At 42.6% G+C, this 11,825-nt stretch overlaps 1 protein-coding gene across 1 annotated transcript; it reads left to right on the forward strand.

The window, feature by feature from the left end:
* The first annotated feature begins 591 nt into the window (after nt 1-591).
* NEU2 (neuraminidase 2) lies at nt 592-11,263 on the forward strand. Its single transcript, XM_033959610.1, has 3 exons — nt 592-712; nt 5,167-5,377; nt 10,169-11,263. The coding sequence occupies exons 2-3, from the start codon at nt 5,177-5,179 to the stop codon at nt 11,093-11,095; spliced, it is 1,128 nt and encodes a 375-aa protein (XP_033815501.1). The 5' UTR covers nt 592-712; nt 5,167-5,176; the 3' UTR covers nt 11,096-11,263.
* The last annotated feature ends 562 nt before the right edge of the window (nt 11,264-11,825 follow it).

Raw genomic sequence — 11,825 nt, forward strand, 5'->3', positions numbered from 1 at the left:
GTCACTTAATCCCCCACTGCCCCAGGTGCATTAGGTAGAGTGTAAGCCCACTAGGACAGATAGGGAAACATGCTTGAGTACCGGAATGTAAACCACTTAAACTATAAGTGCTATATAAAATTGTATAACCCTGTTACTTTTGCCTGATAAGAAAAATAATAAAATAATATAAAGATACTTTTTGCAAATCAAGCATGTCTTTTAATAAATCTGGCAGCGGTAAATGCTCTGACACCCATAGAAATGAATGAGCGTCGGAGCATTTACAGCATGGCACTTGGCTATATGGCTTTGTAAAAGGGGGCCCAAATGTGTTTGATATAATATGTGAGAATTCAATAAATAAATAAATAAATACATTTTTGTATTAAAATTTGTTCACATAAATAAAAATTTTGTGCAATGATTGAAAAGTGGAAAGATGTGAAGCTGTGGCACCTTTAGGTGCTTAAGCCATCTTAATTGCATATGAGCACAATCTTACAAAAATTTACTTTTTACTTTTTCAAATTTTATTTTTTACTTTAGTATAGAGAATTAAGCTGATATTTTTCTTATTTCTAATTTACTTTTCTTGTTTATACATTTTAGGCCAGATATTCACAACAATTAAACTGGTCAGCAACAGCCATGAACTGGTTAAATTGCAGATATCTGGCTATCCCAAAATAATCAGCAGGAGATAACCAGTTATCTCCACTGAAAATTTGAGGTAAGCCAACTATCTCAGGGTTGGGTATGGCTTAATATTCAGTGCTGACAGTGCAAGGTTAGCACATAGATAGGATCACATGCATAGCTGTCCTATCTTTATGAGCTAGTCTATGCCTGGTTAGTGCTGAATATCAGTTAATTTATTTATTTAATTCATTTTCTAGCCCGTTCTACCCAAAAACTCTAAACGGGTTACAGGTTAAACATACATAATATACAATTAACGTTATAATTTGCCATAGTTACAGTACAAGTTTTTCGGTACAAGTTTTTATCCTAACTCGACTTATACTTAACTAGCAAGCGTTAGCCAGCCAGCAAAAACCTGGATATTCAGTGTAGAGAATGACAGGGGGACAAATTTGTCCCTGTTCCCGCAGGAACTCAATTTCCCCGTCCTGTCCCCGCAAGTTTTGTCATAGTAGCATAGTAGATGATGGCAGATAAAGACCCGAATGATCCATCCAGTCTGCCCAATTTGATTCAATTTAAATTTTTTTTAAATTTTTCCTTCTTAGCTATTTCTGGGCAAGAATCCAAAGCGCTACCCGGTACTGTGCTTGGGTTCCAACTGCTGAAATCTCCATCAAACCCGACTCCACCCCATCTACACCCTCACAGCCATTGAAGCTCTCCCCAGCCCATCCTCTCCCAAGTGGCCATATACAGATAGACACAAACCATGCAAGTCCGCCCAGTACTGGCCTTAGTTCAATATTTAATATTATTTTCTGATTCTAGATCCTCTATGTTCATCCCACGCTTCTTTGAACTCCGTCACCGTTTTCCTCTCCACCACATCTCTCAGGAGCGCATTCCAGGCAACCACCACCCTCTCCGTAAAGTAGAATTTCCTAACATTGGTCTTGAATCTACCACCCCTCAACCTCAAATTATGTCCTCTGGTTTTACCATTTCCCTTTTTCTGGAAAAGATTTTGTTCTACATTAATACCCTTCAAGTATTTGAACGTCTGAATCATATCTCCCCTGTCCCTCCTTTCCTCTAGGGTATACATATTTAGGGCTTCCAGTAACTCCTCATACGTCTTCTGGCGCAAGTCTCCTATCATTTCATCGTCCTCCTCTGTACCGCTTCAAGCCTTCTTATGTCCTTCGCCAGATACGGTCTCCAAAACTGAACACAATACTCAAAGTGGGGCCTCACCAAAGACCTGTACAGGGGCATCAACACCTTCTTCCTTCTACTGGCTACACTTCTCTTTATACAGCCCAGCATTCTTCTGGCAGCAGCCACCGCCTTGTCACACTGTTTTTTCACCTTTAGATCTTCAGACACTATCACCCCAAGGTCCTTTTCCCTGTCTGTGCATATCAGCTTCTCAGCTCCCATCATATACAGTTCCTTCCGATTATTAATCCTCAAATGCATTATTCTGCATTTCTTTGCATTGAATTTTAGTTGCCAGGCATTAGACCATTCCTCTAACTCAGTGGTTCCCAACCCTGTCCTGGAGGAACACCAGGCCAATTGGGTTTTCAGGCTAGCCCTAATGAATATGCATGAAGCAAATTTGCATGCCTATCACTTCCATCATATGCAAATCTCTCTCATGCATATTCATTAGGGCTAGCCTGAAAACCCGATTGGCCTGGTGTTCCTCCAGGACAGGGTTGGGAATCACTGCTCTAACTTTTGCAGATCCTTTTTCATCTTTTCCACTTCCTCTTCAGAGTCTACTCTGTTACAAATCTTGGTATCATTCGCAAAAAGGCAAACATTTCCTTCTAACCCTTCAGCAATGTCACTCACAATCATATTGAACACGATCGGCACCAGCACCGAACCCTGAGGGACTCCACTACTCACCTTTCCTTCCTCCTTCGCGACTTCCATTAACCATCACCTTCTGGCATCTGTCCAACAGCCAATTTCTAACCCAGTTCACCACTTTGGGTCCTAACTTCAGCCCTTCAAGTTTGTTCAAGAGCCTCCTATGAGGAACCGTATCAAAGGCTTTGCTGAAATTTATGTAAATTATATCTAGCATATGTCCTTGATCCAGCTCTCTGGTTACCCAATCAAAAAATTCAATCAGGTTTGTTTGGCACTATTTACCTTTTGTAAAGCCATGTTGCCTCGGATCCTGTAACCCATTAGATTCAAGGTAGTACACTATCCTTTCTTTTAGCAACATTTCCATTATTTTTCCAACAACCGAAGTGAGGCTCACTGGCCTGTAGTTTTCCGCTTCATCCCTGTGAACACTTTTATGAATAGGAACCACATCCACTCTTCTCCAATCCCCAGGAACCACTCCCATCTCCAGAGATTTGTTGAACAAGTCTTTAATAGGACCCACCAGAACCTCTCTGAGCTCCTTCAGTATCCTGGGATGGATCCCATCTGGTCCCATCGCTTTGTCCACCTTCAGTTTTTCAAGTTGCTCATAAACACTCTCCTCCATGAATGGTGCAGAATCTACTCCATTTTCTCGTGTTACTTTGCCAGACAATCTCGGTCCTTCTCCAGGATTTTCTTCTGTGAACACAGAACTGAAGTATTTGTTTAACATGTTTGCTTTTTCCTTATTACTCTCCACATATCGCTTCCCAGCATCTTTTAGTTTAGCAATTCCATTTTTCGTCTCCCTCCTTTCACTAATATATCTGAAAAAATTTTATCTCCCTTTTCTACATTTTTAGTCATTTGTTCTTCTGCCTGCGCTTTCGCCAGACGTATCTCTATCTTGGCTTTTTTCAGTTTTACCCTGTAGTCCTTTCTGCACTCCTCTTCTTGGGTTTTTTAATATTTCACGAATGCCAACTCTTTCGCCTTTGTTTTCTCTGCCAGTAGTTTGGAGAGCCATATCGGTTTACCTTTTTCTCTTGTTTTTATTTATTTTCTTCACATAAAGGTCCGTAGCCATTTTTATCGCTTCTTTCAACTTAGACCACTGTCTTTCCACTTCTCTTATGTCCTCTTATGTTCCATTTTTCTACCACTCTCTGGGTGAAGAATAACTTCCTTACGTTTGTACGGAATCCTTACGTTTGTACGGAATCTATCCCCAAAGTCGGCTCCTTGCGCTATCCACTCCTGCATCGGAAGCCTCTCTGATGTCACAACATCAGAGAGGCTTCAGACGCAGGCGCGGATCTCACAAGGAGCTGCCACCCGCGGCTTTGAAGGAACGAGCCGGCCAGACACGCTGCTGCTCCAGTGGCGTACCAAGGGGGGGGGCAGTTCACTGTTTTCTTCCCTGCAGGGCCGACCAACTCTGGCGGCCCGACGTCAATTCTGAGGTCGAGAGGATGTTCTGGCTAGCCTATCGCTGCCTGGCTGCCCAGAACGTCCTTTCCGACGTTAGAATTGACATCGGGCAGCGAGAGTTGGTTGGCCCCGTGCAGAAGAGAAGCAGGGAGATGGCCTGTTCCCGATAGCGGCAGCAGCAGCCTATTCCGCAGCAGCATGGGGGAGGGCAGGAAGGAAGGAAGGAAGGAAGAAAGAAAGAAAGAAAGAAAGTGGGGTGGGGACAGGGAGCCAGAAAAAAAAAGCAAAAAATGGGGCACGGAATCAGAGAAAGAAAGAAAAAGTTGGGGGAGGGAATGAGGTCTGGCTGGAGGAGAGGAAGCATACAGGAGGCTGAAAGAAGGGAAGAAGTATTGGATGCACAGTCAGAAGAATAAAGTGCAACCAGAGACTGATGAAATTACCAAACAAAGGTAGGAAAATGATTTTATTTTCAATTTAGTGATTGAAATGTGCCAATTTTGAGAAAGAAAAGATATTGGACTTTAAATGTGAGTGCTGCAGAAAAAAATAGAGTACTTGAAGGGCCGCAGAAAAAATAGTTAATGTCTTATTAAAGAAATGACAATTTTGCATGAGGTAAAAACTCTTTATAGTTTATATATCTTTCCTTTTAACTGTTAAAGGAAAGTTTTATAAACTATAAAGAGTTTTACCTCATGCAAATTTGTCATTTCTTTAATAAGGCATTAACTATTTTTTCTGCAGCCCTCCAAGTACCTACAAATCCAAAATGTGGCCCCGCAAAGGGTTTGAGTTTGAGACCACTGGCTTAGATGATATGCTGCATATGCTATATTGGTTGCCATTAAACTGTTAGTCGTTTGAAGACCAGGCTCACTCTGCTTCTTCTTTGCATTCCAAGAAATGACACCCAGGGCACTGGTACACAGAGTCAGTCCTGAGCCCCATGTGCCAATGTCTAGGAATGTACCTGTAAGTCAAAAAGGAATTAGTTTGTTTGTGGCTTTAATTTATTTTTCTCTGGCTTGTCAAAAAATATTTTTCAAACATGGATTAATTGAAAAAGCCTAAGTTCCTCTGCTTTCATGGATCAAATTAAATTATTCCTCTTTCCCCTTCCATATTAGTTGTACCCTTTCCCCCTCTGTCTCTTCTGTAAAGAACATACTGCTAGTATTGTAGACAAGGTGTTTACTTTTTCTTCCCTTCTTTCAGCAGACACAGCATGGTTTCTATTCCTAATCTACAGGAAGATGTGCTCTTTCTTAAGCAAAAATATGTCTATAGAATCCCAGCCCTGATTTATCTGAAACATTCCAATACATTGCTGGCATTCGCTGAGGAACGAGATGATGAGGTGGATGAACATTCTAAGAAGCTAGTTCTGCGCAGAGGAGCATATGATACAACAGCAATGTGTGTTGAGGTAACTCAGAAGATTAGACAGATTGCATCAGCTCTCTTTAGGTTTTCATGTGCTCCATATCTGGGGTGGAAGAAGCTGCAGTCCCTTGGCACCATATTAAGAATTTGCAAGGCTGACTAACAGAAGCAATAGACTTCTCCATTAATGAACATGTATAAACTCTTGCTTAGGACAGAGGGACAGCAGACCTGTCAATTAATCCCTATGCATGTAGTTTAGGACAGAGAGAGGCAGTAGAACTATCAGGTAGCATATATGCATGAGCTCTGGTTTAGGAAAGAGACAGCAGACCGGTCACTTAATGTGCATAATAACATATAAATACTCAACAAGGTGTCACTGTGCAAGTTATATTCCTTCATAATTAAACAGTGACATCACAGACTAGGCAGTCAGCAATAGATGATTAATCCAACAATATTGCTAAATAACAATTTTACTCTCTAACTTCAACCTTAAAATGTCTTCCTTTCCCCCCTGAAATACATTACGTTTGCCCTCATAAAGGGGCATTTTTGAAAAAACATCCAGGTGCAAATTGGGACATTTTTCTTATTATGTCCCCCCAAAGATCCAATCTTAGAGCCATTTTCAAACAGGAAAAATGTCTGCCCTAGACAAACCCCAATCTCTGCTTTAGACCCCACCTATATAATAATACTACCAATTGGAATACTATTTTTTCCTTTCATTCTTCATATGCACAAAATATAATTTTATAATCTTCATATGGGCTTTAGTTCTCCTTCCCCCTTTCACCCTACCAGCACTCACTCCTTCACCCTACCACCCTACCAGCTCCCCTTTCCACCTCCAACCAGTGACAACAGCACCTTCCCTTACCTATACTAGCAGCAGCTCAGTGTTATAACTTGCCTGCAGCAGTGTCAGTAGTGTCAGCACAACGGTTCACTTAGGCAGCCTTGGGTCCTTTGATGGGTCGTGCCCACCTCTGAGGAAAGAGGAAGTTGCATCATCAGAGGCGGGCCATGACTCAGCAAAAGCCCCAAGGCTGCCTAAGTGAATCACTGTGCTGACGCTACTGGCACTGCTGTAAGCAAATTAGAATACTGAGAGCTGCTGGGAGGGGAGGGGAGGAAGCCACTGTTAGTCTGGAGGTTGAGAAGAGAGCCACTGCTATTCTGTGGGGGGGGGAGGGGAAGAGGAAAGCAAAATGTTGACTCCTTTTAAAGGAGGGAGGGAGACAAATGGGTACCCAGCTCATCGGGACCCCCCTGATCTACTCGGGCCTTAGTTTCTATGGGCAGAGTATGACTTAGGCACTGCTAAGCGTGATTCTCAAAAAAGTAGGCACCTGAAATGTAGACCCTTAAAACAAAGGCCTACATTTCAGGCACCTAAGTTTTTACATAAGTACCCCTTGTCACTGTAAATGGTGCCTAAGTATGATTGACATAGAAACATAGAGTATGACAGCAGAAAAGGGCCGACGGCCCAACAAATCTGTCCACTTATAGAATCATTCCCACTATGCTAACGGTAAAACTAGAGGGCATAATTTGAGGTTGCAGGGAGGAAGACTCAGGAGCAATGTTAGGAAATTCTTTTTCACGGAGAGGGTAGTAGATGCCTGGAATGCCCTCCCAAGGGAAGTGGTGGAGAGGAAAACGGTGATGGAATTCAAAAAAATTTGGGATAAACATAGAGGATCTCTAATTAGAAAATGAAGAATGTAAATTTAAGAACTAAGGCTGGTACTGGAAAGACTTGCACAATCTGTGTCCCATATGTGATGATTTTGTGTAGGATTGGGCTGGGGAGGGCATCAATGGGAAATCTACTAACTTGGAACATGAGGATGTTACTGGCCATACTTTATGGTAGATATCCTGCAAACAGGATGGTTGGATAGGATGGAATGAGCTTGGACGGCAACTTCAGCATTTGGAACCTAGGACAATACCAGATGGATTTTACTGTCTATGACCCAGAAACATCAAAGAAGAGACAAATTAATTTAATCATGTATTTTTAATGGGTATAACTAATGGGCAGACTGGATGGATGGTTAAGGTCTTTATCTGCTGTAAATTTACTATGTTACTATGCCTTGGGCCTTGAAATATTAAATCCCTCCATCTCCATCATAAAATCTATGCCAAGTCCTTCAAGGAGTCTATGTGGAAGAGATCTGAAACCAAGTGAACCCTTCTGCCTATAATGGCAATGGAACCCATTCGGGATGGGGTCATACTGAACTTAGTGCTTACAAATGGAGAAATTGCTTCTGATGTTACAGTGGGTGATCATTAGTGCTGCCCGATTCAGGAAAAAAAATTTTTGATTCGATTCGATTCAGCCTACTGAATTGGTTTTTCGATTCGATTCAATTCGATTTTCCTACCCAATTGGGTGTTTTTTTCAAACATCCTGGTGGATTTATTTTATAGCCTTTTCGCCCCTTTTATAGCCTCTTCACCCCCTTTGTCTTCTCCTAACCACACTGGCGCTGTGGTGTAAACAAAATAAACAAACAAAAAAGACTTTTCCTCTCTCTCTTAAATCCTAGCTCACATTTGCGGTCTAACACCAGCTCTGGCAGGATACATGTTTCAAATCTTATATATTGTAATCACAAAAGGGAAAATATAATTAGTTTTTCTATCTTTTGTTGTCTGGTCATTCAAATCTTGTTGTCTTCTAATAACTTGCTTGCCAGGGTCTCCTTCTTTCTTCTTTCTCCATTCTAACCATCCATCTGCCATCTCTGTCCTCCCCTTCCGTTTCCCTTCCCTCCCCCGGAGGTCTGGCATCTTTCTCTTTTTTTTCATCTCCATCCACAGATCCATCTTTTCTTAACTACCCTTTCATCCAGCATCTCTCTCTCCTTCCCCACCACCCTAGGGTCCACCATCTCTCCCTTTCGTTTCCCAACTACCCTCCTATCCAATATCTCTATCCCCCCCCTCCACACCATCCCTTGTGTCCAACTTCTCTCCCTTTCTGTTCCTTCCCTCCCTAAATCCCATTGTCCATCATCTCTCTTCCTCTCCTCTATTTTCAGACCCATTATTTTTTCCCCCCCAAAGTCCAGCATATGCACATCTCTTTGAACCCCCCTTTCCTCCCTCCCTCCCTCCCTCCGTGTACTTCTACACCAGGGCCCCCTTCCCCTGGTCTGTCCCCCCCCTCGAAGGCCTACATCCCCCCCGAAGACCTGCCTGCCTGTCCCCCCTGAAGGCCTGTCCCCCCCTTTGAAGGCCTGCATCCCCCCGAAGGCCTGTCTCCCTGTCCCCCCCTTTGAAGGCCTGCAGCCCCCCTGAAGGCCTGCCTGCCTGCCTGTCCCCCTCCTTTGAAGGCCTGCCTGCCTGCCCCTCCCTTTGAAGGCCTACATCCGCCCCCGAAGGCCTGCCTGCCTGCCTGTCCCCCCCTTTGAAGGCCTGCATCTCCCCTGAAGGCCTGCCTGCCTATCTCCTCTGAAGGCCTGTACCCTCCCTCCCCCGGAAGGCCGCACCCCCCAGAAGGCCGCACCCCTCCAAAGGACTATACCTCCTCCTTGCGTCTTCCTCACTGGCCTCCCGAATCAATCTTCTTAACTTCAGCAGCCTGAAATAAGATCGCTGGTGCTAGTGATCTTTGCAAACTGCTGAAAGGCTTTGGAGCGTCTTCTCTCTGCCACGGTCCTGCCCCTTCTCTGACATCAGAGAATGGGCGGGACCATGGCAGAGAGAAGACGCTCTGAAGGATGATAGGGTGCATAGGAAGAGGTATGGCCAGTATGAAAAAGGAGGTATTGATGCCCCTGTATAAGACTTTGGTGAGACCTCAATTAGAATATTGTGTACAATTCTGGAGACCACATCTTCAAAAAGATATACAAGAATGAGGTCAGTCCAGAGAAAGGCTACTAAAATGATGTGTGGTCTTTGCCATACCTCTTCCTATGCACCCTACCATCCTTCTAGCTTTCGCAGTTGGAAGCAATTTTGGGTGGAGTTAGAGTCAGTAAAAATATACCAATTCCAATTTCAGCTTCAAAATAAAAACTTACAACAGTGTATTTTATATTTTCATCTGGAAATCAAAGAAGCAACACGACCTCACAGGTATTGCAACAACAAGCAAAAGAGTGAGGTACAACAAAATAAAGAGCACCATATGTCTAAATAAAGTAGTATATTGTAGAGTTTCAACATGGCCATGTTTCGGTGATGAAGATATCAAATGAATCAAATGCACTGATGCTCAACTCAGGATACTCGGTGCTTATCACTCAGGGCTTTGTGCACTAGAGGAGAAGCTTATTTGTCCTGAGTTGAGCACAAGTGCATTTGATTCAGTTGATATCTTTATCATTCCTCACACCACTGCCTTCTGAGTTAATGGACTCCTGAAGCAGACTTCATCTTTGAAACTTGGCCATGTTGAGTCTCTTTAATAAAATACTTTGTTTCAACAGCTGGTGCTCTTCGTTTTGTAATACCTCACTCTTCTTGTACATTTTCATCTGACATTTTGTTGTTTTTCAGGTTCCATGTTCAAACTTCAAATAAATATCCTGTTTCTATAATTACTAATTCTATAGTATGATTCAGAGTCAAGATTGTATAGTAGAAAAACAGAGGAGTTTAGTGTATCAACTCCACGGCCCTGGATAGCCGTGCTGCTGCCTATAGCAATTATGTTGGTTCTGGCTAGGGCATTTTAGGGACAGAAAGAAGTCTTGTTTGCAATTGAATAACACAAGCTCTGAGCTTCCACTTTAGTCTTCTATGATGTAATATATGTTTTTCTGTTTCATCCCTCACATTTTTTATTACTTTCTGACAGTGGGGAGACCTTGAGATTCTTGAAACTGCTCAGCTGGATGGTCAGCGATCCATGAATCCGAGTCCTGTCTACGATGAAGTGACACACACACTTTTCCTGTTCTTTATAACCATCCTGGGCAAGGTGTCTGAGCAACATCAGATCAAGACCCAAACTAACCTGGCACGTTTGTGTCACATCACCAGCACAGATGAGGGGCAAACCTGGAGCCCTATCACAGATCTCACAGAGTCTGTGATTGGTACTGAATATGGAAAATGGGCTACATTTGCTGTGGGACCAGGCCACTGTTTACAGCTAAATGATGAAGCTCAAAGCTTGGTGATCCCTTCTTATACCTACTATATACACAACCCTAATACTCGTGCTGTTCCTTATGCCTTCAGTATTATCAGTTCTGATCTTGGGGAAACATGGAACCTTGGAAAATTAATAACTCAAAAAAGTGCATTGGAATGCCAAATGGTAGAAGTGAACAAGGAAGGGGAGACACAGCTATACTGTAATGCCAGGAGCATGGAGGGAGCTAGGGTTGAGGCAATTAGTCAAACTTACGGAAGAGATTTCCAGGAAGTCCGACAAGCAGACAGGCTGGTGGAGCAACCTTTTGGTTGCCATGGAAGTGTTATTGGGTTCTCTGTAGATGGCACAGATACCTGGATGCTGTTTTCTCACCCCACAGACCCATCTAAGAGGAGAGATTTAGGGCTGTATTTCAACAAGAATCCCTTGGAACCTGAGCAGTGGGAAGAGCCTATAATCATCAACCCAGGTCCCTGTGCCTACTCTGATCTGCAATACTTAGGACCTGGGCCTGATGGCTCTCCAACCTTCTGCTGCCTATTTGAATGTGGCACTATCTCAGAATATGAGTGCATTAAATTTCTCTTGTTCACCCTGGAACAGGTCTTTCCATCACCATACTGATTTTCTTTCAAACCCTAGCCTGTAGCAATAGACATTGGTAGCCTCATACAAGTGAAATTTCAGTTCTGTAATTCATATCACAAAAAATGTAAACTTTGAAATTGTAATCATGACTATAAGGTGCCTTATATTTGTTCATATCTATTAATAAAGATATTGTAGAAAATAGTCTTTTCTCACTTGTTGTAATATAGACTCATAGAGTTCAACGGCAATAACAAACTCTTACACTCAGTGCTGTAGACCTCAGTTGATCTATGGTTTTCCCATCACTTCTTTGCAACTAGGGATCCACTATGCTTATGCCATGCCTATTTTTTACAATTTGCATTTATAATACTATGAAAAGGAAACTTAGATAATATGACAAGAAACAATAGAGCAAACCCTGCTTGGAAGAAAATATTTAACAAAAATAGTCCACATTATGAGGCGTCAAGAGTCATAATCCAATGGAAATTGAAAGTTAAAGGAAAAGAGAACCAGAAAGAAAAAAAAAAAAAGAGTGAATAATATTCCTGTTAATTAATTAGGGTCCTGAGATAACTAAGGGATCCTATTACTAAGCTGTGTTAGCGTTTTTAATGCATGCAGCATTTTAGCGCGCGCTAAACCCACGCTACGTGGCTAGAACTAATGCCATCTCAATGCTGGCATTAGCATCTAGTGTGCACGGCAATTTAGTGCACGATATTCCATGTGTTAATGCCCTAACGCGGCTTAGTAAAAG

The sequence above is a fragment of the Geotrypetes seraphini genome, chromosome 9 (assembly GCF_902459505.1).
Source record: "Geotrypetes seraphini chromosome 9, aGeoSer1.1, whole genome shotgun sequence".
Taxonomy (NCBI): domain Eukaryota; kingdom Metazoa; phylum Chordata; class Amphibia; order Gymnophiona; family Dermophiidae; genus Geotrypetes; species Geotrypetes seraphini.